General features: G+C 47.5%; 1 protein-coding gene across 2 annotated transcripts; it reads right to left on the bottom strand.

Annotated features, from left to right (window-relative positions):
- Positions 1-838: 838 nt before the first annotated feature.
- Positions 839-27,907, bottom strand: JDP2 (Jun dimerization protein 2). 2 transcript variants are annotated; one of them, XM_084631726.1, is made up of 4 exons: positions 27,623-27,907; positions 16,049-16,272; positions 4,770-4,874; positions 839-2,011 (listed from the first exon to the last, which is right to left on the bottom strand). In XM_084631726.1, exons 2-4 carry the CDS (start codon positions 16,247-16,249, stop codon positions 1,826-1,828), a joined length of 492 nt encoding a protein of 163 aa, XP_084487852.1. In that variant the 5' UTR covers positions 16,250-16,272; positions 27,623-27,907; the 3' UTR covers positions 839-1,825. The 2 variants fall into 2 exon arrangements, with proteins under 2 accessions (XP_084487852.1, XP_084487851.1); XM_084631725.1 differs by lacking the exon at positions 27,623-27,907 and adding an exon at positions 27,039-27,401.

The raw sequence follows: 27,907 nt of genomic DNA, 5'->3' as shown, positions 1-27,907 counted from the left end.
GCATCTGCATTGAACTCCTAGCAATTCTCTCCTCATGGATCTGGCATAAACTAAGGGCAGATATTTTCCCCACTGTTATCTATGTCCCTGCTCCAAGCAGCCAGTGTGTTGGGTTTGGGCCCCATTTCTCAATGGTGCGCTGTGAAGGACACTTGTATTGGAGTCTCTGACCCAAACACATGTGGACAGAGTTACTAGCCTTGTTAGAGTGATTTTTAATACCAGTAAGACCTGAGCTGGGGGACCCACCTGCCCACTGGAAATAGGGGAGTCATGGTTTGACCTTTATCCCTTCACCCTTCACAGCAGCACGTACAGAGGCTGGAGAGGGGCTTGAGCTCATCCTATAGCTGGCAGGAAGAGGCATGCTAGCGACCCGGGAACAGGCTCAGAGAAGTCTTACATCACCTTCTTCCATGTGCACATGATGCCTGCCCACTTCACCTCCCCAAAGGTGGTCACCTATGCTTCTGTGCACCTCACAGCCCGGGGACAGGAGTGGAGAAACTCAGAGGAGGGCTCAGAATGAGATGGCCTCTGTAACTCACACCTGCTTGCCTTGGGGTAAGTTACACCCTACGTGTATGTGAGCCTGAGTTACACTACCTTACATCTAGGCATTTGCCTCCTGCTCATCCAAGGAGTGAGCCACCTTTGGGCCTATGTCACCATTACTAATGCATACACCCATTATCATGGTGCAGGAACTAGCCTCTCTCAGCCAGTGTCCGCCAGCTAGAACTGTATGGGGGAAAGCTGGTGCAAAGGGCTGACCAGAGTCAGTCCCCAGCCCAGTGACACCAGGACACAATCCAGACAAAGCAAAGGAGGCAGGGGAATAAGTCAAAGTAACATTTACTGCAAGATACAGGACTGCGTATTACGAAGAACGTACATGGATGGAGATGGTCGTGGAGCCATTGTGGAGGGCTGTATGGGCCCCTTTCCCAACATGCCGAGGGAAAAGGAGCCAGACGCTACCTAACAAGTAACACAATGAGATAACTGTGGCATATGCGTTTGTAACAAACGGACCATTATAACATACATTTCTATGGGATCACATCTAGTGATTATATAAATCCGTATAGAGACAGCTGTATAAAAACTTTGTAAAAAATATAAAAAAGTGTAAAAATGTGCATTCAAAAGCACGGCCGACAGGGACAGCTGGGCTGTAAACATTATACTGAGTGTGCTTGTGGGGCGCCTGCGCCCCAGTGCCATGGACAGGCCCAGCCGCGAGGCAGGGCTTGTGTCAAGTGTTCGCAATTTTTTGTTTCGGATTCCATTCCGGAGTGTGTGCAAGGAGCAGTGGCAGGATCCAGAGGGACGGAGATAGGACAGACCTGGGAGATACAGCCAGCATGTCTCTGCCTGCCATCCATCTCCCACACATGTTCATTTCTCCTCCTGGATCAAGCCTTCACTCCCGGCCAGGGGCATACCAGTAGGTGTGGGAAGAGAGGAAGTTGCAACTTCCCCTCCCCATATCTCAATGTGATCCAGCTTCAGGATGCCCTGCAGCAGGCTGCTTGCTTGATCCCTGGGGCTGGTGAGCTGGCTGAAGGGCCACAAAGAGGTATTGCAAGTGGTTGCCCTCACCACAGCTGCTAGACCCATTCCAGGTTCAGCCTCAGAGTGGGATGAATGGCAGGTTCTTGATCTTCTCCTTCCCCTTATTTGCTTGGCCTGTAATCTCCAAGAAAGCCCACTGGATTCTGGCTGGACAAGGCCTTGGTGCACAGTTCTTCATACACTACATAGGCGACATTTTTGGAGACCCCAGTTTGTTGTCTCCTCCTTGTCCTGGCCAGTGCTACCTTCACTTTTTCTCTAGTTGTTCAAGCAGTGGGTTGGCTTCACTCTCTGGTGTCTTGATGCTGTCTGTCCGCACAATGCAAGTGGGACGGTGTCTGTTTAGCATTAGAATCAGCTGCTGCCTCTCCTGCTTCAGCTCCTCTATCTGGGCTTTCAGTTCAGCATTCATGAGCTCCAGACGCTCTGACTCCTGGCAGGGCCAAAAACACAGACACGGCTTTAATCTGTCTGCTCATAGGTGCGGGGAAAGAACAACTTGCTCTACGGTACCCAGTGCCCAGCATTGAATCTCCCTCTCCTACATGCACAATACACAGAGAGAAACTGCCCTCGACCAATCGAAGGTCTGTTTGCAAGCTACCCCTGCTTGATATTGCTCAGCAGCCCAGTGTGAAACTGATGGCCATGCAGCACAGGGAGCCACATGAAAGTCTTCTGATCAGATTTTATTCCTATTGGTGAGTAGAATCTAGTGCTGGGATCAAATGGGACTTTCCCTCCTGGCCATCCCCTGAGACCCAGAGCAAGACTGTTCCCTATCACACATTTACTAAATGTTTTGTCCTGGTTAATGTCCAATGAGCCAAGCGAAGTGGACTGGTGTTTCCAGTAGGATGAAGATTAATCGGCACTGTTCACATGTGCAAGGTGCACACACCTTTATTGGGTATACACACCTGTCTTGGGGGAATGGCTTAAATCTACAACAATGCTTTTGAGATAGTTAACAGGTGTAAATCATATCAGGTCTTAGTTTGTGCAGCAGAGTTACTCAGAAGTCGTGTCCCCATCAGTCACTACAGAAAACTCTGGCCTTAGAGATAGTTAAAAATAATTTTTTTGAGGAGACTTAATCCTCCCTGTCTCATTTTTACATGCTGAGGTGGGTGTTTTCTGTAAGCAGCAGAGCTTGTACTGCTTTCTTAAGTTTTGGTCTAAGAATTGTACTCTTCCAGATTATAGATTGCTCTGTCTTTGCCTTCAGGAGATGGAGGAACAACCTGTGTACTCCTCATTTCCCTGGTGTGATACCCTCCAACTGAGTATAGCTAAATTGAGTTTTTCTACTACTTGCTTATTGTCAGTACCTTTCAATCAACTACTCAAACAGCGTGATAGATATTCCTCAACAAGAAGATCTGGCTATGATTCATGATTCTATATTGGCCCTTTGATTTTTCTACTCTGAAGACGGCCCATGGTTTTGAACCATATTTGAAAGAGTTATGAAATCTGCATTTACGTAAGGCATATACTCAGGGAAGATTCCAAACCATAGAAACTGCTGTTTTGAAAGGTAGATATAGAAAAGTTCCTTCACATCTTCAGATTTGCCCTTGTAAATCTAGAGTGTTGGAAGATCTACCTCATTTTCTTTTGGCCTGTAGAATATCCCAGCTTCTGAGAACACGCTGGATTATACCTTTTTTGTATTAAAAAATAATTCTTTATCACAAACTCAAAGGACAATGGTTTTTAGTATTTTCTCAATCCCCAGTGGTAATTAAATCAGTGTCAATTTTTGCCCTTTTATCACTATGCCAAAGAAGAGAGTTCTGAATAACACCTGAATGTATTATATGGATGTTGCTGTTTTAGATTGTGTATGTTTTTCTCATGTTCACAAAAGACACGTCATATGCAATCTAATAAAACTGAACTGAATACTACAGAAAAGATGTTTTGCACTAGAAGTATTTTTCTGCCCTGAAGAAAAGAGGAACCAGTACCTAAGGAAGACCCAGCTTCTCAGGGAGAAGAGAAGCAACAAGGATTTCTGATCTTTTTATGGTTCAGACTTTATGGCTTGTCTTACTGAGAGAATTTGCTTTAAAAAGATCCTAGTGTTTCGTGCAAGGAGCCCCACGTCCAAGAGGTGCTCCTCACTGCACATGACTGTGTGGGAATGTGGGGTGCATCCCTGCTGAGGAGGCAGGAGTGCAATAGCCTGTGTGTGAGATCTTTGGGGTGGCACCAGGCACTGTAGGAGGAAGAGTACACGTGTGTACTGTACGGGAATCACTCTGGGAGAGAGTTTCATGTGCCTTTAGTGTACAGACTAGGAATCTCCACGCTTTGGGAGAAGTGGCCAGACTGTGGGCATTCCACTACCACATGTCAGGGGCTGACAAGTCTCTAGAGTCTATCCTAGTGCTCACCATGTATCTTCTTGGCACCTGTTTGTGTTGCACTGTTTGGGCTTGTGGGCCCTTGTGGTTATTTGGGTGAGATGTGTAGTATGTGCAGGGCTGCACACAGTGCTAGGACACAGAATTACACACACCAGAACTAAGTGTGTCAGATGCCTTCCTGCCCCAGCAAACTCCATACTACAGGAGTGGGTTTAGCTAGCTACCTGCTCTAGCTGGTAACAGACACATGAGACTGTGGTCCATTTACCCTGCAGGACCAGCTGGGGAAAAATGGGAAAGTGGCCCTATGTTCTCCCATGCAACTACCAAATGAGAGACTATATCTGCCAGGCACCAGGCCTCAGGGCAGCTGCTGGGCTCCCAGATGCAGGGAGAGGTGGTGACTGGAGGAGGGAACTCTTTGAACCTTGCAGTTGGGCGAGAAATGAGATTCAGCAGAATGAACAGCCCCTGCTGGTTGATTGCTGAAGAGCCTTTAATAGCCTTGGGAGTTATTTAATAGAATCATAGAATCTCAGGGTTGGAAGGGACCTCAGGAGGTCATCTAGTCCAACCCCCTGCTCAAAGCAGGACCAATCCCCAATTTTTGCCCCAGATCCCTAAATGGCCCCCTCAAGGATTGAGCTCACAACCCTGGGTTTAGCAGGCCAATGCTCAAACCACTGAGCTAAGTGGGCGTACATTCCACCTTTTCCTCTCCCGGTGGGGATGACTGAGGGGTGCATATTGCAGTGAAGCATAGCTGGAGAGGGAGGCTGTACCAAGCCTGCTGGGGAAAGGGAATGGGGTACTCACCCGCTGCAGGAACTCCGTCCTTTCCTTCTTCTTGTTGCGACATCGAGCTGCTGCTACTTTGTTTTTCTCACGGCGCCTTTTCCTCCTCTCCTCTTCCTCGTCCAGCTGGAACAGGACACAGGCCCCGCGTTAGAACAGCCAGACAAGTAACTGGGGAGTGATGCAGCTGGCAACAGCCCCCTCACCAGGTCTCACTGGCAATAGTGGCTGTGCAAGCCTCCCCCCACAGCTCAGCTGATGCTCCTCAGTCCTGACCTGCAGCATCCCTGGCTATTTTGGTCTGTCCTCCCTTCCCGCTCCTGGCCCACTGCGCCTCAGTCCTGCCCTGCAACTCTACCTGCTAGTCTTGTTTTGGGCTCTTTGGAGCAGAGACTGCTGATCACTCCCATTTGTGACCAATTACTCCGTTTCTGTGATGTGGACTCTAGAATGAGGCAAACTAATTTCACCAGAGAACTGTGTAATCCATGTAAGAAACCGCTGTGAAGGGTCTTGTGCAACAGCCCAGACTCCCCTGCCCCAACAAAGATGTGTGGGAGTATAAGCAGAGAGCCTGTAAAGATACTCATAGTGGTCTCATGTGTCAAGAGCAACACTGACCCTCCCAGGGCTGAAAGCAAGAACAGCCCCACAGAGAGGGGCCTCTCCTCATGCTACAAAGTTCCCCTGCTACACTAAGCCAGCCATACTGCAGAGCTGAGGTCTGTGCATTAGTCCAGTGCAGCCCTGGTGCAATGTTGTGGCCCAGTGTGTGTGTGTGTGTGTTGGGGGAGCAATAGGAGAGACTTCTACTCTCTTCCCTATATTAGCCTAACCCTGGGCTGATACTGTAACAGGCAGATACAGGATTGCAAGGAAAGTATTTTCTTTAATGGCTATTCAAAGCACATGGGTGGCTTGATCAGATCAGACTGCTTCTGAGCAGGGATCTCAATGTAAGAGACAGTTCAGTCTACAGCTGTAGATGTGTGAAGTCTACATTGACAGCTGGTAAGGGCTGGGGGCAGCTGAAGGGAGTGGTGTCATTCCACGAGCATCAAACTAGCCAGGCCCAAGAGCCATGAAGACCTGAATGAGCCATTCCCTGACTGGTTCCATTCATTTCCTGCTCATGCAGCATGTTCAGCATTCTCGACTCAGAGTCCTCAGGCCTGTTTCCTTGAATTGTAGTGAGTAATGAAAGGCCCTAGTGCAGAGCATGGTGTATAGGGAGGGTGCAGCAAGATACCTAGATCCCATTGTAGCATTGAGCAAAGACAGAGGTTTCTGTATTTTACTTCATGACTCCATTGTTCTATGCTAATGGACTCAAACTTGCTGTGTTAACCCTACATCACACAGTCAGAAAGCCACTATCAAAGTATCAGGGGCATTACTTCAAAAACCTAGGGCAGTAACCCATCAAAAAACCCACCCTAAACCCTTTGTTATGGTACAGTTCAGTTCATAAATATTAATCTATTACTTAAGGATGCTGACCCAAATCCTCAAAGGTATTTAACTGGCTACCTCCCATTGAAATCAATGGAAGCAGGTGCCTAAATACCTTTTGAGGAAGTGGGCCTTTTACCCTTAAGCAAACATTGTAATTTTCTCAAAAGATACAAGAGTTATAACGCCTGGAAATTCAACAGTCAGGTTACACTTAAAAAAATATATATCAGGGAATCTGGAACTGCAAGAGAAAGTCACCCAAACAGCCTTAACTCTGCCTCTGTGTCAATGCCTGCAGCACAACTGTCAAGGTTCCTTCCCCACTCTGAACTCTAGGGTACAGATGTGGGGACCTGCATGAAAACCTCCTAAGCTTACTTTTACCAGCTTAGGTTAAAACTTCCCCGAGGTACAAAATTATTTTACCCTTGGATTTCCACTGCCACCACCAAACTTTATCTGGGTTTACTGGGAAACGTAGTTTGGACACGTCTTTCCCCCCCAAAATCCTCCCAACCCTTGCACCCCACTTCCTGGGGAAGGTTTGGTAAAAATCCTCACCAATTTGCATAGGTGACTACAGACCCAAACCCTTGGATCTTAGAACAATGAAAAAGCATTCAGTTTTCTTACAAGAAGACTTTTAATAGAAGTAAAGGAATCACCTCTGTAAAATCAGGAGGGTAGATACCTTACAGGGTAATTAGATTCAAAACACAGAGAATCCCTCTAGGCAAAACCTTCAGTTACAAAAAAGACACACAGACAGGAATATTCATTTTATTCAGCACAGCTATTTTCTCAGCCATTTAAAGAAATCATAATCTAACATGTACCTAGCTAGATTACTTACTAAGTTCTAAGACTCCATTCCTGTTCTGTCCCCGGCCAAAGCATTATACAGACAGACACAGACCCTTTGTTTTTCTCCCTCCTCCCAGCTTTTGAAAGTATCTTGTCTCCCCATTGGTCATTTTGGTCAGGTGCCACCGAGGTTACCTTTAGCTTCTTAACCCTTTACAGGTAAGAGGATTTTTCCTCAGGCCAGGAGGGATTTTAAAATCCCTTTATATTTATGACAACCCTTCCCTTTATATTTATGACAACAACGAAAACCAGGAACCAGTCTTACGATCTGTCTACACTCCAGCTGGAGGGGTGAATGCAGCACATGTAAAAATATGCAAGCTATGCTTTAATCTACCTAGCTTGGGTACCAATAGCAGTGAAGACGCAGCACCAGGGACTAGCTGCCCAAGTAAGTACCCATGTTCCTTGGCAGGCTTGTACAGCCCAAGCTGAAGCCCATGCTGCCATGGCTTTACTGCTGTTGGTACCTGAGCTAGGTAGATCAAACCTAGCTCAAGTATGTCTACACATGCTGCAATCATCCCCATGACTGCAGAGTAGACATGCCCTTAGCCACATATACTCCCCATCTCCATCACATCAGGGACTCTGAGAAATTATCAAACTAAACTGCCTCTCATTTATTGCATGACTTGACCACGCACTTCTGTTTAAATGCTGCAATGGCACATCTTGTCATCACTTCAGCAAACTACTCCTGCCTTCTCTATGGCCAACTGCAGTCATTGACAAGACAGATTTGTACATCTCTAAGCCAAAATGGACCACACTAAGGACAATTCCCGCCAAGTACAGGGTGTTTTAAACGTTGTTGTTCTATGAAGCTCAGCAGTGACATGTAGCTACTGTGCCTAAGATTAGGAACCTCTCATGAGCTAGAGGGAACGTTTGGTAGTTTATCCACCAGCAGTGCAATGTTGGGTTAACCAACTGAGTACCACAGACATATCTATGAAACCAAACCCACATGCTCCAAGGCTCCTGGTCTCCTACCTAGGGAAACCGTACAAGTTGCCAACTTTATAAACTCCACACCCCTTTAACCAAAATGTCTCCATGTAACACACAAGTGAGACGGGATGGACACAGGGATGGGTCAGAGTTAAGGTGACTGGATGACATTCATTGGGCATCTCTTATGTTTGGGTTTTAAGGGTAACCAAGACATTGACTTCCCAACATTTGAGACAGTTACAGAGTTCTCTTCAAGGTCCTCCACCCCCAAAATAGCTAATACACTTACATTCCTACTTCCAGTTTAGGGAAGCATTTTGTCTGAGAATAAAAATATTAAACAAGGCCAGTTTCAATAATAGCACTTTCCATTAAAATATCCACAGAGGAGCCAACTCTCCCCTGTTCTGCATGTCTTTCACCCCTGTGCAAAGAGGGCATCAAATCAGACTGAGAAATGTTTTACACTCGCTTTGCGGAAGTGCAAGTGACAGTGTAAGGTGTCAGGCCAGGGGAGAACAGCCCAGAAATAGATTTAAATCTCACAGTACACTTTAATGTAATTAAGGTTGCCAAGTCTTTCTATACACAGTTAAAATCTTGTGTTTCTAACATTTGCAAGGTGGTGAATGGAAAGAGGCTTTTGACCTCTCACTTTGCCAATAGTTCCAGTAGCCCACAGATTCTTCCTTTTGGATTCTTGAAAGAGTAAGAATTTCAGAGTTAAGCGCAAAAGCAACTCTTAACAAATCTCTGCAAAAATTAAGCAGCGTTTTGGAGGTCAGTGTAATCACCATTCCACTCTCATGAGCATAGCTTCCACCAGCTACTGATTTGTCTCCAAGTTAGTCTTTGAGCCAAGAGGAGCTATTAAAAGCAGCCTGCTGAGTGCAAGAAAGAGCACAGAGAAGAGGAGACATGTACTTTCAACTCCCCACTCATCTCAGCCCACTTGCTTTTTAACATGCAAAAACATTCCCCCATGTTTGCTGCAAAACAGATGGTTAGTTGTGGCAGCAATAGGGAGCAATACCATTGGTGGGACAACACTTGCTGTCCATGATTCTCAGTTGATTGACACATTTTTGTGGTCTGCTTTGGCCAGTTCAGGCACAGAAAAGGGAGTGAATGATCCCTCCCCTGTCCTCATCTCACTGATCAGTCAAACTATCCCATCTATCCTAACAATTCAGATAACATAGTACAGAGAAGGGTCATGTCTCTTAGAAAGGTTACAGAAGCTCTGGGCATGTGGCTTAGCAGGGACAGCAAGAGTGGGAACTGGGACTCCTGGGGTCTCGTTGTGATTTCTTCACAGACACTGTGGCCTCAGGCTAGTCACTTGCCCTCTTTCTGCCTGTTAATAGGGTGACACTAGCCCTTTTAAGAGGGGAAAAAGTGCACCTATGTCGAGTCAGCTGACTCAAATTGGACTTAAAAGGTGGCACCAGGGCCCTAGAAGGGAGAGAGGTCTGAGTGCACTGACAGAGAAGGGCAGGTGGGACTCCTGAAGAGGAAAGGGAGATCCAGAGAACAGCCACAGGAGAGGAGCGCAAAGCAAAGTTAGTACAGAGAGCCACTGGCAAGAGCAAGAGGTTGATTGGGAGGACTGGCCAAAGCTGGGGAACCCCAGCTGAGTTAAAGAAGAGCACTTGCAGAGGCCTCTGTGAAGGAGGAGGAAGAACTACCCTGGTTAAGAGAAGCCGAGCCCAAAACAAGGGAGAGTTTGATCCCAGAGCAGGGGTAGCTATGTGGAATGCCACCAGCAGTTCTGTCGCCTGACTTGGAACTCCAGGAGAAGGCTTGTGGGATAAATGTGGGTCTTGGGATGCTAAGGTATGAGGCCCCCACTCTCCAGGCCTCCAACAGGGGCCACAGGAGCTGGGACAGAGCAGTTAATGACTCACGTCATGGTGAGTGATGTGGGAATGGGACTGAAGAGGTGCTGTGAGTAACCCTTGAGGGGTTTGAGAGGAGCTGTTTTTACTATGAGGGATCTGCAGACAGTGGCATTTTACAGAACTAGAAGGATTTCAGTGTGCTGCAGACACACTATTCCTTTGCACAGGTGGATTCCAAGGGGACACTGAAGCAGGTCCACTTCTTGTGCCACAGCTTGACACAGGAGGATGCCCCGTGTTTTCCCATTAATAAAATGGGGACATCTACACTGTCCTCCTCGGCCAGGGGTCGAGACTTCATTCATGTTTCTAAAGCTCAGTAAAATCTATACATAGGAGGCTCTAGAGGGGGCACTGGGTTATCATACAGAAAGAATTTAAAGTAGCTCAAGGGTTAAACCAAACACAGTGGGCGGGGGGGGGGGGGAAGAGGAGAAGAGACTCCCTGTGAGGAGAGGGGCTGAAGGGTTTTATTTCATATTTAAAGGTCCTCCCATTCTCTCTAATTCAGGAAGAGGCTGGAGTTGCCTTCTTCACAGTGCAGATTACGACCAACATGAATTTCCCCATGGACAGTGGCCTCAGGAGAAGGGCTTTGGTCTAGGGAGATCCCTGCTCTGGTTTGGAGAGGAAAATTTCCAGAGCCCAGCAGTGACTGTTTCTAACACCCCCGTGCAGCCAATCCAAGTGCCTTCCCACCTCCATGTTGAGCTTTCCAGATTCCTAGGAAGTACTGACACACCTCAGGTAGGGCTGCTCCTTTGAGTAAGGTTTAGGAAGCAGTCTATTCATCCCAGTGCCAGGGGAGACCCTGCCCTTCCAGCCAGGTATGCAGATATCTGTAGTGTCTGAGCTGCACCTCCCATAGAGCTGGAGGCAGCTGTGGGCTGCATTGTAACAAGTGCGTAGGCTGCTCTTTGGCCACTCCTGGGATATGCAGTTTTGGCTTTGCCAGGCTGCAGCTGCAAAACCTCCGCTTTGAACAGCTTCATTTCCTATCCTCAGCTTGCTGCCTTTAGGACTAGTGTGGCTGATGAACATGTTACAGCAGTGCACCTGGGTTCTGGCATGTGCCATTTGGATTGCCCCTTGTTTGTTGCATGGTGTTTGCTGACTTACAGCTCTAAGGAAACTCTTTCAATACTTGCTCTATGTTAGAGCAGAGCAGGGCAGAATGCATCTCCTCTGCCCCCTCCCACCACAGACACGGTGAACAAGACATGCAAAGAGCATCCAAAAGCTGGCTAGAGGACTCCCTGCTGTTGAGTGAGTCACATTAATGGAATAGTCTCACAGAACCCCACTGGCCCAGGGAGAGGAGTACAGCATGACCCCCACTGTACAGATGAGAAAGCAGAGCCACAAAGAGGTTAAGAGAGGTGCCTAAGGCCATTGAGGGAGCCAGCGGTAGCAGAAACAGCCAGATGACCAGGGATGGGGAAAGCTATGGACCTGCTTTTCCAACTGGACGATGGCACTGGAAGCAGCTGGGGGAAAGGGGAGCAGAAGCCCAGGGGCAGCTAGTTCCTTTCCACAGCAGGTATCATTTGTGTTCAGTGCCTGCCAGCCAGGAGACCCTGGCAAGGACTTACTCTGATCTCCAGCAACAGCAGATTCCAAGGCCAGGGTCCTCCACTGAGAGCACCTGGTAAGATCTCCCCTAGGGACTATCAGATACAGCTGATATATCAGGGCACACAGAAAGACAGGACAGCTGATGGCAAGGCATGAAAGAGAAGGGCCAGGACCTTGAATTTCACTGGCAGAATGTGTAGAGTGCTGGGGGGCAAGGGCAGTTCATTGTGGTCTGCCCGGCCTCTAAGAAGTGCTGCAGCTTGATGCAGCTAACCATGGGACAAGTTACATTTTCTGCATGTGTTAGGTTTATGCTGGAGCTCACTGCTGCTCAGCTGATAGAGGAAATAAAAAGTCTTCAGAACACATCCATGGCACCTCTCAAGAGTTAGCCATGGCACACTGGACAAACTTCAACTAACTGCAACCTGCATCTCTAAAAGCCTCCTGCAATTTCAGGGAGATCTGCAAGTTTCCTGATTTCCTGGCCTGGCGCACAATATTGCTGTGTAGCTGTTAATCAGCTGCTGTATTACACTGCACAGGGGGACAATGTTGCAATGGTGAGTGAATTGGTCCTTCTATGTAGTGTATACAATTAATTTGGAATCCTTTAGCAGGAAAAGCCCTCAGAGCAATTGAAAAAATCAGGAGTCCAGCCATGAACAGTAATCTATATTTGGGAGGGCAAAGAAGAGAAAAAGCCTCTCTGCTGTGCATACTTAAGTACTGCTTGTGTGATACTCATGCCCGAGGGATTAGAGATCACATCCCAAACACCAACACCACTCCAGGGAGAATTCCATGTCCAGTGAGCTTCACCTGCTAACCATCTCAGAGACATTTGTAGGTGACAAGTTAGGGGTTCTGAACCCTGACGTGATATAATAGGGGAGATGTTTAATCCCACTGGCCTGAAGACATAGGCTCCCTACCCTACAGTGTTGCCGCTCCTCCTTCCCTACATACTGACACCTCCACGCAGCTCAGAACTTTCACCAGCCAATCACAGTGCAGGAGTGCTTGAAACCAGTGGTACAAATTCACATATTCCTTGAGAGGGGGGCAAATTCTGGTTATCGCCCCCCTCCCGCCCCAAAACAGGGGCTCTGTTCTCGCTCATCCTCCCTCCTTCAACAGGGAGCCCAGGTCTCCCTCAGCCAGGGAGTTTCCCCCCTCTTACCCACATAGTGCATGAGCTGGTGCTACCAGGAGACAAATATCACAGCAGATTCCCCTGCAGTCTGATGTACAGCAACAGAATCTCTGTGCACCAGGCTCTAACATCATTTGGCCTGATCGCCCTCTGTGTCTGGACCAAGGGACGTCTCGACCAAATTTCAATGTGGTTGCAACCCAGTGCACCGGACCACAACCCTATTTACTCAGAATTGGCCCAGTCGCCCCTCTGTACAGCTGGATCAAATTTCAGTGGCATTGCAAACATGCAGCTGGAGTGATGCTTTGGCAGCACCCATACTGATTTAGTACAGGACCACTGCTTGAAAGCGGTTGGTCCAAGCTCTCTCTGTCCCCCGCCTCCTACCCCTGGCTTGCCAGCCTATGGAATTTTGAATAAATGCACAAACCTTGGGTGAGCCTGGAACCTTTCCATACAGTATCAACTGAACATGGCAAGGGGGGTTGTTATTTGATCTTTTGGTGCTTCTGAAAGAGACCAACACTTTCACTGATTTCACAGCTTGTTGTATCTTGGGCCTGATATTCACAGTCCCTGAGCACTTGAAGCTCCAATTTGAAGTCACTGGGAGCTGCAATTGCTCAGAACCTGTGAAAAAAAAAATCATCTCTAAGGTATGTCAAGTAGGTTAACACAATCAGTAGCCATATATGGAAATCTTGGTGCAAGTGACTTCAACTGCTCACAGTGTAATTTCAACGTTGTACACCACGGTACAAGGTATAAAAAAGCATAATATATAACAAATGGAGGAAAGGGGAAGTTGATAGTAATGAATGTAAATCAGAAGCTAAGAATTATAGAACATTGATAAGGGAAACAAAGGGACCCAAGGAGACATCTATGGGTAGCAGAGTTAAGGGCAATAAGAAGGAGTTTTTAAAGTACATTAGGAACAAAAAGAAATTTAACAATGGTATTGGTCCATTACTAGATGGAAATGGTAGCATTAATAATAATGCAGAAGAGGCAGCGGTGCTCAATAAATATTTTTGTTCTGTATTTGAAAAAGAAACAGAGTATGTAGTCATATCATATGATAGCAGTGGAGTAGAAAAAGTGTTATCTCAGAAGGCTGTTAAACAGCTGCTACTAAAGTTAGATATTTTAAAACCAGTAGGTTCAATTAAACTTGCATCCAAGAGTTTTAAAAAGAGCTAGATGAAGAACTTTCTGGACCATTAATGTTAACTATCAATAAGTCTTGGAACACTGGAGATGTTCCAGAAGACTGGAAGAAAGCTCATGTTGTGCCAATATTTAAAAAGCATAAACAAGATGACCCAGGTAATTACAGGCCTATCAGTCTGATATCAATTCTGGACAAAACAACAGAGTGGCAGATACAGGACTCAATTAATAAAGAATTAAAGGACAGTAACATAATTAATTCCAATCAACATAGGTTAATGGAAGATAGTTCCTGTCAAACTAACTTGATTTTTTTTAAATGAGATTACAAGTTTGGCTGATAAGTATGTTACGTCAATACTACCTTTAAGCATATGTAAGGCATTTCACTTGGTACCAAATGACATTTTAATTAAAAATGAGAGGCATAAAATTAATATAGCATACCTTACATGGATGAACATCTCGCTAACAGATAGGTCTCAAAATGTAATCGTAAAACGCAATTAAATTATCATAGAATGGGAGTGTTTCCGGTAGGGTACGGCGGAGATTTGGTTTTGGCCCTACATTAAATTACTTCCAGGTCATTGATGAAAATGTTAAACATAAAATAGTCACTGATAAAGTGTGCAAATGAAACAAAAATTGGGGGAGTGGTAAATAATGAATAGAACAGGTCACTGATACAGAGCTATCTGAATTGCTTGGTAAGCTGGGCTCAAGCAAATAATATCCATTTTAATATAGCTAAATGGAAATGTATACATCTAGGAACAAAGAACGTAGGCCATACTTACTAAGTGGGGGACTATCCTGGGAAGCCATGACTCTGAAAAAGACTTGGGGGTCATGGTGGATACTCAGCTGACTATCAGCTCTCAGTGTGATGCTATGGCCCAAATGGCGAATACAATCCTTGGATGTATAAACAGGGGGAATATCGAGTAGGAGTAGGAGAGGTTATTTTATTGCTGTATTTGGCACTGGTGCAACTGGAATATTGTGTCCAGTTGTGCTGTTCACAATTCAAGAAAGACGTTGATAAATTGGAGAGAGTTCAGGGAAGCATCATGAGAATGATTAAAGAATTAGAAAACATGCCTTTTAGTGATGGTCTCAAGGTGCTTACTCTATTTAGCTTAATAAAGAGAAGGTTAAGGGGGTGACTTGGTTACAGACCATAAGTATCTACATGAGGAACAAATATCTAATAATGGGCTCTTCAGTCTAGTAGAGAAAAGGTATAACATGATCCACTAACTGGAAACTGAAGCCAGACAAATTTTCATATCAAGAGTAAATTTTTAACAGACTAATTAACCATTGGAACAACTTACCAAGGGTCATGGTGGATTTTCCACTGGCCATTTTTGAGTCAAGATTGGATGTTTTTCTAAAAGGCCTGCTCTAGTAATTACTTTGGGAAGCTCTATGGCTGTGTATTACAGGAGGTCTGACAAGATAATCACAGTGGTATCTTCTGCCCTTGGAATCTATGAATATGTATTGTTCAAATAGCCTTCTCTTCCCAATAGCTATGTTGCGGCATGCCCCCTCCCTAGCCAGCAAGCTAGAGGCGCAGCTCCAACCACAAGCCAGGAGGGAGTGGGGGGGGGAAACTGTAGAGAAAAGTTATGTGTCGCCTCTCTCTAACCACCACTCTATGCTCTTGCCATCCAGGGAGCAAGGAGCCCGAGTGCCAACCCCCATGTGATCAAAGGCTCATTCTCTCAGCAAATGAAGAGATTTCCATAACAGCTCGATGGACAAAGGGCCACATGGCTTCAGTTCCTGACTGGCTCCTCAAGTTGTAAAGTGGGTGGGTGACCAAGGCCTCTCTCCTCTGAGCCAGAGTATCATGAGATCTGGAGAGCTGGACTGGGATACAGAGCCTTTCACTGCTGGGTCAGTGGTTCGCACCCACCCCAGGCCAGAGTGACAGGAGGTGAAGGGGGTTGTCTCAGTCCAGTTTTCAGCATGCTTAACTCATTAAAAACTTTTGGGGCCATCCTGGCAGACAGACCAGTGACTGAACAGCCTATCAGAATGGAATTGTCCAGGGGGTAGGGAGGAGAGGCGAGGCGGAGGTAGCATGAGAGGGGAAAGCTTGTCCTGCTACCATCCATGGATAGAGAAGACATCAGTCTACAGTGCCTTCAGAGCAGCCCCCCAGAGGGAGGCAGGGCTTGGGGAATTCCCCCAGAACTCACCTCACTTTTCACAGGCTGGGGCCTCTTCCCAAGTTTCACCTCCAAGAAATGCAGTGGAGAGATCATAGCCCCAATGTTGCGGATGTCAGCGTACTTCAGCTCTTCCACCGTCAGGGTGGTGCCCGGGAGTCCTGACAAGGGGCCAAGCCCAGGCAGAGCGCCAGCTGTCAGGGATGGATCCGGAATCTGCCCTGGCATCATAGCAGGGCAAGCAGCTTCTTGCTCTAGGGAGAGATCGAGACACAGGCCATTATAGGGATTTAGTCAGAGAGTCCCACAAGTGGGAGCAAGCACAGCTTACTCCAAAACCCAACAGGGTATGAACCAAGGGAAGCAGCTGCTCTCTCCCTTTCTGCCCTCACTCCCAAACCTCTGGAATACCATGTGCCAGGGCAACCTCACCTAATCTGCTATGAGGGATCCCTACCCACATCTTTCTGGTGCCACTGAGGGGGTGAAGAGACACGTACAGTCTCAGAGCAATGAGGAGCCAATTCCCCCAGGCCTCTGCTCCGATACTGCAATTTGAGCCTGTGGCAGAAGCACTGCATCTCATCCCACCCTCCCAGCACACAAACTCCAACGGGGCCATCGTACTCCCCTGTTCTCTACAACAGGCAAAGTTATTTGAGGAAGAGGAACCATTCCCCAGCTTTAACACTCCTTGCACATTGTAATTGGTGATAGACACAAGTCCCAGCAGGAGAGCAGCAAGGACACGAAATCTCCCAATGTTTGAGAGTCCTCCCATAAGAGCTCAGTCATGACCACATCTGACAGATGTCTGCAGAGGGTTACACTGCCAAGTAGGGGAGCAGGCCCAACAATGCCATGGGACCTCCCACTCCCCAGCTCTGTGGCCGCATTGAGCGGATTAAACACACTGACTGAACAGTAATCGTGCATATTCCAGGGAGACTAGAGTAGAAAGGAAAGAGCTTCAGATAAAGAGCTCTGGAGACACCAGTATCAGTTGGTAACTACAGTTGCTCCCAGGGAAGGCTGCAGGGGAGGAAGGCAGTGAACGAAAAGAGGCACAAGAACAACTATATGTACCAGTGCATGAAGCTCACAAGTAAGACGTGGTGGGATATTGCAAATCCTGACTATAAATGACAGAGAAAAGTTAGGTTTGGTTAGAGAGGCTGGGGAGCCACCACAGTGTTGCCCACACAGGATTCCACAGTCTCCTTGAGAGAGAATGCCTACAAGAGGGGGAGCATCAGGCAGAACCCAGGTGGATAAAATCCTTAGGTCAAAAGAAATTACCTCTAGTAGGAGGGACATACCTGCAGATCAGGATGGGGAGAGAAATCAGACAGGGGCAACAAAGTACTACAAGAGTGATAAGGGGCAACTTCAGCTACTTAGATGCCAACTGATCAATGGTCCCTTCAGGATGTTGTCTGGAGAAACAATTTCTTGATACTATGAATGACTGCTTCTTGAAACATCTTGTTCTGGATCTGACAAGATCAGAGACTACTCTAAACATAGTTCTGAATAATTTTCAGGCGTTGGTGCAGGAAGTACGGTGGAGCCATCAACAATTACCATAATGTGCATTGGCTCCAACATCCTCTCCAGACGATCAGACTTACAGCCAGGTCTGAAACTGAAATTCAAGCAGGGGAACTTTGCATGAGTGAAGATAAAGGAAAATGATAGGAACTTAGAGACCACAGAATCAGCATGGAGGCTGCATAAGACTAACTTAGAATCACAGATGGGATCCATCCTCCAGAACAAATAAAAGGAAGGGAAAAGGGAAGGAAAAATCCACAGGTACAAGAGTTTATTTTGGCCAAAAACAAATACAAAAAGAGAGGGGAAGGAAGAAATCCAGGCCAAGTGAGGCAAATAGACTGGGGCAAACTCTGGCAGGTCAGTTACAAGCTGGAGAATAAGAAGTAGCCAAGCTATGAAAAAGAATAAAAAGTTATTTAATTAGATGAGAAGCAGGAAGCCCATGGAAGAGTGAATGGGGCTGAGAGACCAACTGAGTGCACAGAGAACAGCTGAGTGCCCTCACCGTAACTACATCTGTGTTGGTGTAACAAGGCTGACACTCGCAAATGACCCAGTTACAACATACATGGTTCAGTTGTGTCCATGCAGCAGCTTTTTTCACAACACAACCATGTCACCAAGTTAGTCCATGCACTCATGACTCTGCCTACCTGGGTTTGCATCAATGTACTCTGGGAAAGTCTGGGCTTTTATCCCACACTGCCTCAGCAAGGGAGAGTGTACCCAGAACCATGTACACAGTGCAGGAGAATGTGGGGCAATGCACTTTGAGTTGTCCTGTTATCCAGAGAGCTGGGAGAAAGGAGGACCAGCTAAACAAGGAGAGTTAGAGGGTCCCATTCTGCACAGCCTAGCAATAGTTTTAAAGCTAGTTATATGAAGCCAGCCTAGGCAGTTGGCGGAGTGCAATACCAATACCACTAGGGAAATGGGCAGCATGGTGGCAGGTGATAACGTAGCTCACATTGGAAAGAACAATTTTAAATCTTTCTGCTCTCTAATGGGCTCTGAACTAGTGGCAACCTCTAATGAGAGAGGTCACAGTGAGCAGTTCACAGAAGGGCATCTGCTCACCACACAGCAACAGTAACAAAAGCGACAATGTCTAGGAACAAAAAGTAGTATGGGAAACCTGATAAGGGCATTATTGTAAATCAGGGTGTGTCCTCACCACGAATCCAGCACTCAGCTTTGGCCATCAACTCCACAGGAACAGAGAGCAGAAAGAAAAAGGTAAGGCACTGGGGAAGGGAGTGTTCAATACAAAATGACCTCAGAGACTAGGACATTTTTGTTTGGAAAGGAGAAAATGAAGAAATAAAAGATGCAGAATCTCAACTAATGAATAGTCTTGTTGGGCTGATGCTACTTGATAAAAATGGATGTTTTTCCAGTACTCTTACCTACTTGATAAAAACAAAAAAAACAAAAAAAGAGAGAGAACTAGAGAGAAAATATGTAGTAATTTTTCATGGCCTGAGAAGAGACAGATTATCAGCTGGCTTGGTTGAGGATCCAAAGACAGAAAACAAAATAAGATAGTAACCTCCACACCGGGAAATTTTATCACTGGACAGCTCTAAATTCCATATGTCTGGAACTGGCTACATTGTACAGAAATTCAAAACAATACCCCACACACAGCAGACCAGTGAAGCAGCGTATCACTCTCCTTTTATTCTTTTTAGCCTGATTTACGGCTGCAACACTTTGTTCCCTCAAGAGATCAGACAATGTCCTGTCCTAGGCACCACTTTGAAAAGTGCAGTCAGGTACCCTGGTACCATCCCAAAATTCTCAATGACTTCCTGAATACTGTCCCTCCAGGTTAGAAAGACACTAATTTCAAAAATGTGGGCTGCCAAAGGACAGTTGACCTTTGGAGACTTTTTCCAGGGCACACGACCTTTTTGGGGATTTCTATATGTACCTACAAGTTAGACATTTCCTCGACACGGTTTCTAAAGAAAACTAGTAGGCAACCTCTCCTGGGAAGAAAATCTAAGGGAAAAAGGAGTTCAGGAGAGTGCAGGGCAGTTTAAGAGACAATATTAAAGACACAACAGCAAGCTATCCCGATGCAAAAGAAAGATAGAAAGGTAGTAAGAGGTCAAAATGGTTCCATCAGGAGCTCATTAATGTGAATATCAAAAAGGAATTCTACAAAAAGTGGAAACATGGACAAATTGCTATGGATGAATACAAAAAAATATTGTCTAGGAACAAAATAAAAAAGCTAAGGCACAAAATGAGTTATACCTAGCAAGGGACATAAAAGACAGTAAGAAGAGGTTCTATAAATATATTAAGAGCAAGAGAAAGATGAAAGTATAGAAAAATTAGATCTTCAGTGTTGCCACACAAATTGTAGTGACTTCAGATACTAACTAGCTCCTCTGTATGCTCATACATCCTAATGAGTAGATCTAAACTACCTTCCAATACACAGATAGTCAACCTTGTTCCTGGTAACTCCAGCTGGGGAATTCCATATTACCTTGTGGATATATTTGTGGAGGAACAGTGTTCCACCAATTATGATCCCTGCTACCAGGCACGGTTTTACCAATCTTTCACCGTTTGGATTCTGGCAACCCCTGTTGCTGTCATCTCCAACCCTGGCCTTGAAGTCCTCATTAACAAGCACATGTCATGCTTGGGAATGTTGTCAACTGGAGTTTGTAGGCAATTAGAGAACTGATCTTTGATCTTGTCATCATAGTTGTCTGTTGGTAACACTGAGTAACTGACATTTTCACGTATCATGTTTGAAGCCTTGCTCAGAGCAATCAGCTGCTAATGGGCACCCTGTCTATAAGCAATTTTTCTGCTTTGGAAGTCATAATTAACGTTGTTCCCTCTGAGTGGCACCAATCTTGTCTCCCTGAACATATAAGGGCTATATTTTAACTTTTAAGTGTTTTGTCAGCTCCAGACCATTGCTTAAACCACAGATTTTGAGATTAAATTTGTCTGTCTGTTTGGTTGTTTGCGTTACTTTGGTTGTTGTTGAACCCATTGTTCAAATGTTGCAGAAACCTACTTTTCTAGTTTGTTTTACCTTCAGTAAAGAACCCGTCAGAATCTTTGGGTTCCTGAAGGCTTCCCTTATCATTTCTGCCGATACAGAGTCCATTATTTTGGCACATTGTTTGTCTGAATGGCTACCTTGTTGTGTTTCCATAACTCAACTCAACTCCCCTCCCCCCCCCTTTCTTTTTTTACAACGATAAATTGTTGGCTTATCACTCAATCCCCAATCTGGAGGACCAGTGGATTCCTTTTCATCTGGTCCCTACTCTTTGACCAATCTGCTTGGGTGATCCTGCCAGGGAGTGAAAACTCCCAATGGCATAGCTTTTAGGGTCACAGGAGCACACAAGCCTTCCCAACCCATCAAGGACAGGCCACAGGGAATTGCTATGTTAAATGTTATTAATTTGTAGAAATTAAGCAAAAACTAAGCTTTCAATATGCCGAATGCCTTAGCACGCAATAGAGTTTTCCTTCGGTTATCTGATATTCCCATGCAACTGTTCCTCACTTTATTCGTCATGAATGCAGTATATTCTATATTTCAAATAAATGGTTTATAGAAGGCCCGCTATTATTTACCCATTCCTGCAAGACAAGCACAAGAAGGCATATTACTTTAAAAAGCAATAATTTTAACCCTTAGATCTCTTCCAGACTGCAGGGTAATGATTGCTCAGAAGAATGCCATTGAAAGGGCTAAAGTCTAAACTGGTAAAAAGGACAGACAGTGATCATTATTAAATTATTTGCCAGTAACCAGACCACAGAAGTCACCAAGACCTGCAGTTGTATCCTATCCTCTCAGACAACAGCGTGCTAGGTACTGGCAAATGCTAACTTTAATGGAAGCCACTCAACTTTTGTGTGCTCTGTATTAAATCAGTGGATCTTCCTGATGCAAAGGAGTCAAGTATGTTTAGTGCATCAAAGAAATCAGCTGCAGTGACATCAGCTGAGACAAAACTGAAAAGGCACTCTGGGCTCTCAGGGTAGTCACCAGCTGGGACAGCTCAGGAAATAACCCCCTTCTCTCTACCAAGGATATAGTATAAGCGCTATATAAGTCACTGTCAGAGACAGACTGCCAGGTTAGCTGAACCAGGACCCTGCTGCAATATGGCAGCCTCTGTATGCCTAATATTGCACGAATTACCTATAAGCGCAATAGACTTTCCAGCTGGAGTCAGGAAAGCAACTCCTTGAGTCAGACACTGGATCTGTGCTGACTTAAGAAGCAACATCAATGCCCTTCCCAGAGACACCCACCCAGATGCCTTTGCAAGAGGATATGATGTGAATAGTCATATGCAGCAGACTTTATAAACACCCATCCCTGCAATGCCTTGTTCCAAAATCCTTGGGCCCCAAGGAATAGACCCCTAAGGCCCTGATGACTGTGGCAGGGAATGCTCCCCAGGAGATAGAAGCCAGAGCCCGTTTCCGGTGTGGGAAGGGTCTGGCTCTGCCTTGAACTTCTGTTTATTTTCACACAGATGGCAGAAATACCACAAGAGTCTCACAGAGAGACAGCTCCGCCTTTGGTTGGATTTGTGCTCTAGTAAAGCCTTCATAAAAAGCCCAAACAGCCTTGCTGTCTACCTCCCATCCCAAATGTGTGAGTGAGAGAGATCCACTGGCTGCCCTCAAACCATGAGAGAGAGCCCAGCTGCCCTCTTCCCTATCAGAGACAGACTCCCCAGCAGAGAGAGTGCTATTTCCCAGTTCCACCCCTCAGCAGAAAGCGGCACCACTTGGCCATGCTGCCCAGCTCAGCCTCTTGGGGTGCAGTAGGTGCTGGAACTAGGGGTGTGGGGGTGCTGCAGCACCCTCTGACTTGAAGTGGTTTCCATTATAAACAGGGTTTACAGTTTGGTTCAATGGCTCTCAGCACCCACACTATACAAATTGTTCCAGCACCCCTGAGCTGCACTTGGGAATATTATCTCTAATGCTGCTGCAAACAAAACCTTTTAAAAGAGAACATTTGTTACAAATCCACAGAAGTAAAGCTCAGCCATCATCAGAGCGCACTGGAGCAGCCATCCTTTGGGAGTGACCCCTCAGCCTTCCACCTGTCAGACATTCCCAGTCCAACACTAAACCCCCCAACTACAGCTCAGGATAGCTGCATTAGAGCCCTCCAAATGCACAATCCCTCCCAGAGTAACCATCCCTACTGCTTTCTAACTTGGTAGTTATCAGTCCCCTTCATGTGGCATCCCTTGCTCTGGATACAGATCATATCATAGGGCTCCTCTTTGCCTGCCTCCCTCCCCCCACCCCAAGGATCTTTCCCTACCATGTCCATCACTTGTAGTAATCTGAAAGTAAAACCTTAATTGCCATTAGACAAACAATCTGCTCTTGTTCCTCCTATTTCTCTAGCACCTTCCATCCCAATGATTCCCAAGCTTTAAACTACTAAACAAACTATACATCAAGATCACACCCTTCCCCCATTGTTACGCAGCCATCTAGTTAGCTTGTGAGCTCTTTGGGGCAGGGGCTGTCTTTCTGTTTTGTGTTTGTACAGTGTCTAGCACTACAGGGTTCTGGTCAGTGACTAGGGCTCCTAGGCTCTACCACATACAAATCATCATCATCTCTGGAGTGGAACAGGACATATGTTTAACACCACAATGCAGAGCTACAAGTAGTTTAGGACATGAAGATAAGAACGATCTTATTTCCAACTGAAACAGCTGCAGGAATTTAGGGAGGGAAAGTGTAATGATCTCAGCTGGAATTAGGTCTGGACACTGAGGCTAACAACCTGACTCTTGTGAAAAATCCCCTGGAACATTCAACGACCACAAGTGGTCAGAACTGGAGTTTATTTTTAAAAAGACATTTCATCAGAAAGGCTGGCACTTCCAGCAGCACAGCACCATCTAGCACTGCACTGGGGACCTAGGGTCAGCACTGACTCGGAGGGGAGAATGCCCTGTACATATTCTTCAAAACACTTCCTGCAACCCTGGAGTGTTCCTTAAAAGTCTCCCATCCAAATAATGACCAGGACTAGTCAGTTTATACTAACCCTGCTCAGCAGACAAGCCCATTCATACCCTTTGGTTGTCTGGCCACAGGTTAACTGTCCTTTGATGTTTGGATCAATATTCTGAACACTAAAGGCAACTGGGAAATCCATTAGACCAGTCAGTGATAGATAGAACTCCACACCCCCTTCTTCTTCTTCGAGCTGCTCTAGTGCCAAAGGAGGAATCATGTAGCCGAACACAGTGGCCAGTGCTGTGCACTGCAGGTCTCACTTTCCAGGACAGCAGATCTGAGGCCAGATTTTCCAAAAGTACTCAACACCCTGCACACCTCCCATGGTTACGCTAATGGCCAGAATCTCAAAAGAACTTAGCACCAAACTGAACTCTTCTGGATATCCAGCCACTGGAGTGCAGCAGGAGCCGCGAACTCAGCCCAGAGTATGGGGGAGTAAGGAGGTGAGAGGAACAATTGTACAGTGCTCAAAAGCTGCCCATTCTGACATTGGCTAGTTAGCAAAACTGAGGGATGGGGAGGTCCTATTTACTCCTCTTTAGTGGGCACCACAACACAGGACCTCAAAAGCACTGCAAGAAGGGGAATACTAGATTGTGAGAAAGGTGCAGATACATCCATAGGGGCTTTAAGGGCACAAGGCTGACAAGCCACAGAAAGAGACAGCAGTTTGCACTTCATTTCTTAGGATTCTGTTAAATCCCCAAATAAACAAGGTGAGTAAGGTGATATATTTTATTGGACCAACTTTCAAAAGATATTACCTCACCCACCTTGTCTAACATCCTGGGACTGACATGGCTATTACACTGCAAGTAAACCTGGGACAGCCAATTGCTGCTCTGAACAGGGCTGATTTGGACTGCAGCCCCTGCACCACACCTCCCCACCCTATAAATGGGGATTTCTCTTTTAGTTAGTGGGAGTTAGACTAAGAATTTGCTCTCAAACAAGTAGCATTCCCAGAAAGCCCCATGTAAGAATAACTAGCAAATTCCCGAGGCAGGCTTCTGGCAAAGGCCTCCAGATAGAAATTTTCATGCAAGTTTCAAGAAACATGCTAAAAATTCCAAGTCTGAGTTGCTGAAGCATTTGTCTCTTCTGTGCTCTCAGAGATCGTGCACATGCGCGCGGACACAAACACACACACAGAGTTTGGCAGTGGTTGCGTTCCAGAGCTGGTAATACAAGCCATGAAGCAGGCTGCCAAGACAAGCAAAAGAATGAGCCAGGCCCCATTTCATTGGCCCACCAAACACTGCATATGGCCCTGGAATCAGCCAAGAGAGTGTTCTCACCCTCCTTGAAGGCATAGGAGACCCTGTGTTTTCAAATACACCTCCACAGGGCCTTCATTAAAGGAAAATGGAAACATTATGTGTGTGTGTGTGTGTGTGTCTCTTGTCTCAATATTTCTCCCTTTCCCCCAATTTGCTCTCAAAGCTATTTCGCTACCACTGAAATAGAAGAATGCCTTCTGGAGCAGAAAGCACAAAAGAATGTGACTTCCATTCAATTCTATGCCTGGCTATTAAAGTGGACTTGGGACTGAGAGAGCAGAGGAAATCTCTAGGGGCTCCCTGCCTTTCCAGGGCATAGAGAGCAAGTAGGAGGAAGTACACTCATGGGGTAGCAGAACACATTGAAACTTTTCTTGTAACAAAACTAAACTGGGCCTCCTGGAATTCAGATTCTCTTATTCTTAACCCACACATTCACTGTGTGGACAGGTGAATTAGAAAACAAAAATCTGCAGAGATGCTAAAACCCACTCCCCACTGTGGCACCAAACTGAAATGAGTTGCATTACCAGAACCCATCAAAGCCAGGCATTAACCAAAACAGATGGCTAGAGTTAGGGCAAAATACTGCATTTGTGAACCTTCACTCTGCTCTCCATGCGTGTGCAGGTCTCATTTGGGTCCGTCTACACTGCATTAAAGAACGCTACAGAACTGAGTCTCAGAGCTTGGGTCAACTGACTCTGGCTACAGGCCTAAAAATTGCAGCATAGAGCTATTTAGGTTCAGCCTGTGGCCTGGGCCCTAAAACCCACCCCCGGTGTAGGGTTTCAGAGCCTGAGCTTCAGCCCAAGCCTGAACATCTCCACTGCAATTTGTAGCCCCATGAGCCCAAGCTACAGCAATGTCATGGGTCTAGTGTAGGCATACCCTTTTGCCTTTTGATGTACCCATCTGTGCAGTATCTAGATGCCAGGACATCAGTGAGCGTTCCTTGCACAGAAGGCGAACAGAATGTCCAGGTGCACCTAAGAGGAAAATTTTGCTCGTAGACACAGTAGACAACAGGCTCTGGAGCTAGCCCTACAGGAGGCTTCTGTCTTTGCATTTTAAGAAGGTCTGTTAGCCTTAGCCCTACCCTATCAGCCCATCCTCCTTAACCTACCAGAAGCAGTGAGGACACCCAGACATGCATAAAGTCCTAGCACCCAAAACCCCAGGTGATAGGTGCTGGCACTACGGGTTCACTTCAAGCCAGGGGCTGCAGCAGGTTTCCATTATATACAGAGTTTAAAGTGTGGTTCAATGGCTCTCAGCAGCCCCATATACAAATCATTCCAGCACCCATGAGTGACCCACGCTTCATCTCTCTTTTGTTGTTTCCCTTCCCTTGTCTAGCTGGACTGCAAACTGCTGAGGGCAAGGCCTTGTAAAGCCCCGAACACACCGCTGGCTTCACAGAAATAAAAGCGTTTGGTACCTGGCACCAGGCCCTATGCACTCCAGGGTCTCTTCACACCAACCAGCACAGGACAGGGATAGGGGCCAGGCTTTGCCTAAACTGTAGGCTGAGCTTCCCTTCCAAAAGAGAAAGTCTGCGCTCCTTGCCCAGCAGCCCCCTAGGCGCGTTCGTGGGCGGGAGCAGGGGGGTGAGAAGAGGCCGGACCCGGCTCAGCAGCTCCCAGGGCCAGCGCACATTCCGGGGGCATGGCGGGCAGGCGGTCCCTGGGGTCAATAGGGGGACACGCAGCCGCCCTGCTCTGGCCACGGGGAGGGACGCGGACCCTGGACTCCTGAGCGTCCTCGTGCGTTGCGGGACCGGGGCAGCACGGCAGACCCCAGAGCACAGCGCAGCCCGGGGGCAACAGGCAGCATGGCCCCGCTCTCCAAGGATGGGGGGGGGCAGAGCCCACGACGCTTCCCCATGACCCCGGCCGGTGCAGGTTCCGGGCCGGGCTCTGCAGCTAGCCTGTTCCTCTCCCGGGTCCCGGCCGGGCCAGTCCTAGCGGCTACCCCCGGGAGGGAGCCCAGGGCTTCCCGACCCTCCACGTCTCGATCCCTGTTCTGCCCAGTGCTAAAACTCCCCAGATCCCGCTCCCGGCCCCGCACCGAGCTGCCCCCCCCCGCACCGAGCTTTCCCCCCCTCTCCCCGCTCCACCCAGACCCACCGTGCAGAGGGAGAAGGCGGCCGAGGTGCCCCCGGGGCCTGGCTGCAGGAGCCGGAGACAGGCTGCACGCTCAGCCCCTCCGCTGCCGCCTGGCTCCGGCGCTCTGCCCCTGTCCCCAGGCCCGTCCTGCCGAGTCTGGTCCCGGGAGGAGCCGGAGCAGCTGCCGCCCCCGGGGCGCCTGGCCAGCAGCCACCGCCACCACAGCCGCCGCCCCCCGTCGCTGCCCCGGTGCGTCCCTCCCACAAGCTGTGGCGGGCGGCTGGGTGGGTTGCATCAGCCCCGGTTATATAGCGGCCCCTGGGCTGCGGGGAGGGGTCGGGAATGCGGAACCGGCCGGGCTGCCAGCTCCAGACGTCAGGGAGGGTGGAGAAGAGGAGAGCGCAGGCCGGGGGTGGGAGCAGCTCTACAGAGACAGTGACCTTCCCCCCGCGCCCCCGGGAGCGAGCGCGTGCTGCACCCCCCCCCCCGCGGCCCTCCTTCGCCCTGCACACCCGGGAAGGGCGGATCAGCTACACATAAACGCCTCTTCTCCGCTCCCTACATCCGGGAGGTGGGGGGCAGTGGCTACACGGTATGACACATACCTCCTCCTCCTCCTCACTCTGTGCATCCCAGCGAGGCAGCTGGGGGGAATGGAGGAGCCGGCTGCATCCTGCATACACGCCGCCGCGCGCTGTAGATCAGAGGGGGTCTGGGGAGTCAGCTACACAGCGTGAGACACGCGCACACGGCTCTCCCCGTGCATCGCCCTCTTCTCCGCCCAGAGAGAACGGGAGGCGAAGAGGGTGGAATTGCCAGGCTCCCTGCCTCACCCCCTCTTCTGCATTATCCACATCTCCGCCAGGGCAGGAAGGAGTTGCATCGTGTTC

The sequence above is a fragment of the Lepidochelys olivacea genome (genome assembly GCF_965140295.1).
Source record: "Lepidochelys olivacea isolate rLepOli2 genome assembly, chromosome: 6".
NCBI lineage: Eukaryota > Metazoa > Chordata > Testudines > Cheloniidae > Lepidochelys > Lepidochelys olivacea.
Note: the sequence above shows the minus strand (reverse complement) of the source record. Positions and strands in the feature narration are given on the sequence as shown.

Excerpts from the sequence above, each read along its gene's own strand:
- JDP2 (XM_084631726.1), bottom strand. The coding sequence starts at position 16,249 with ATGATGCCAGGGCAGATTCCGGATCCATCCCTGACAGCTGGCGCTCTG. Across the intron at positions 4,875-16,048 it reads CCCAGCCTGTGAAAAGTGAG|CTGGACGAGGAAGAGGAGAG; the intron begins GTGAGTTCTGGG and ends GTCCTGTTCCAG. Across the intron at positions 2,012-4,769 it reads GGACGGAGTTCCTGCAGCGG|GAGTCAGAGCGTCTGGAGCT; the intron begins GTGAGTACCCCA and ends TGGCCCTGCCAG.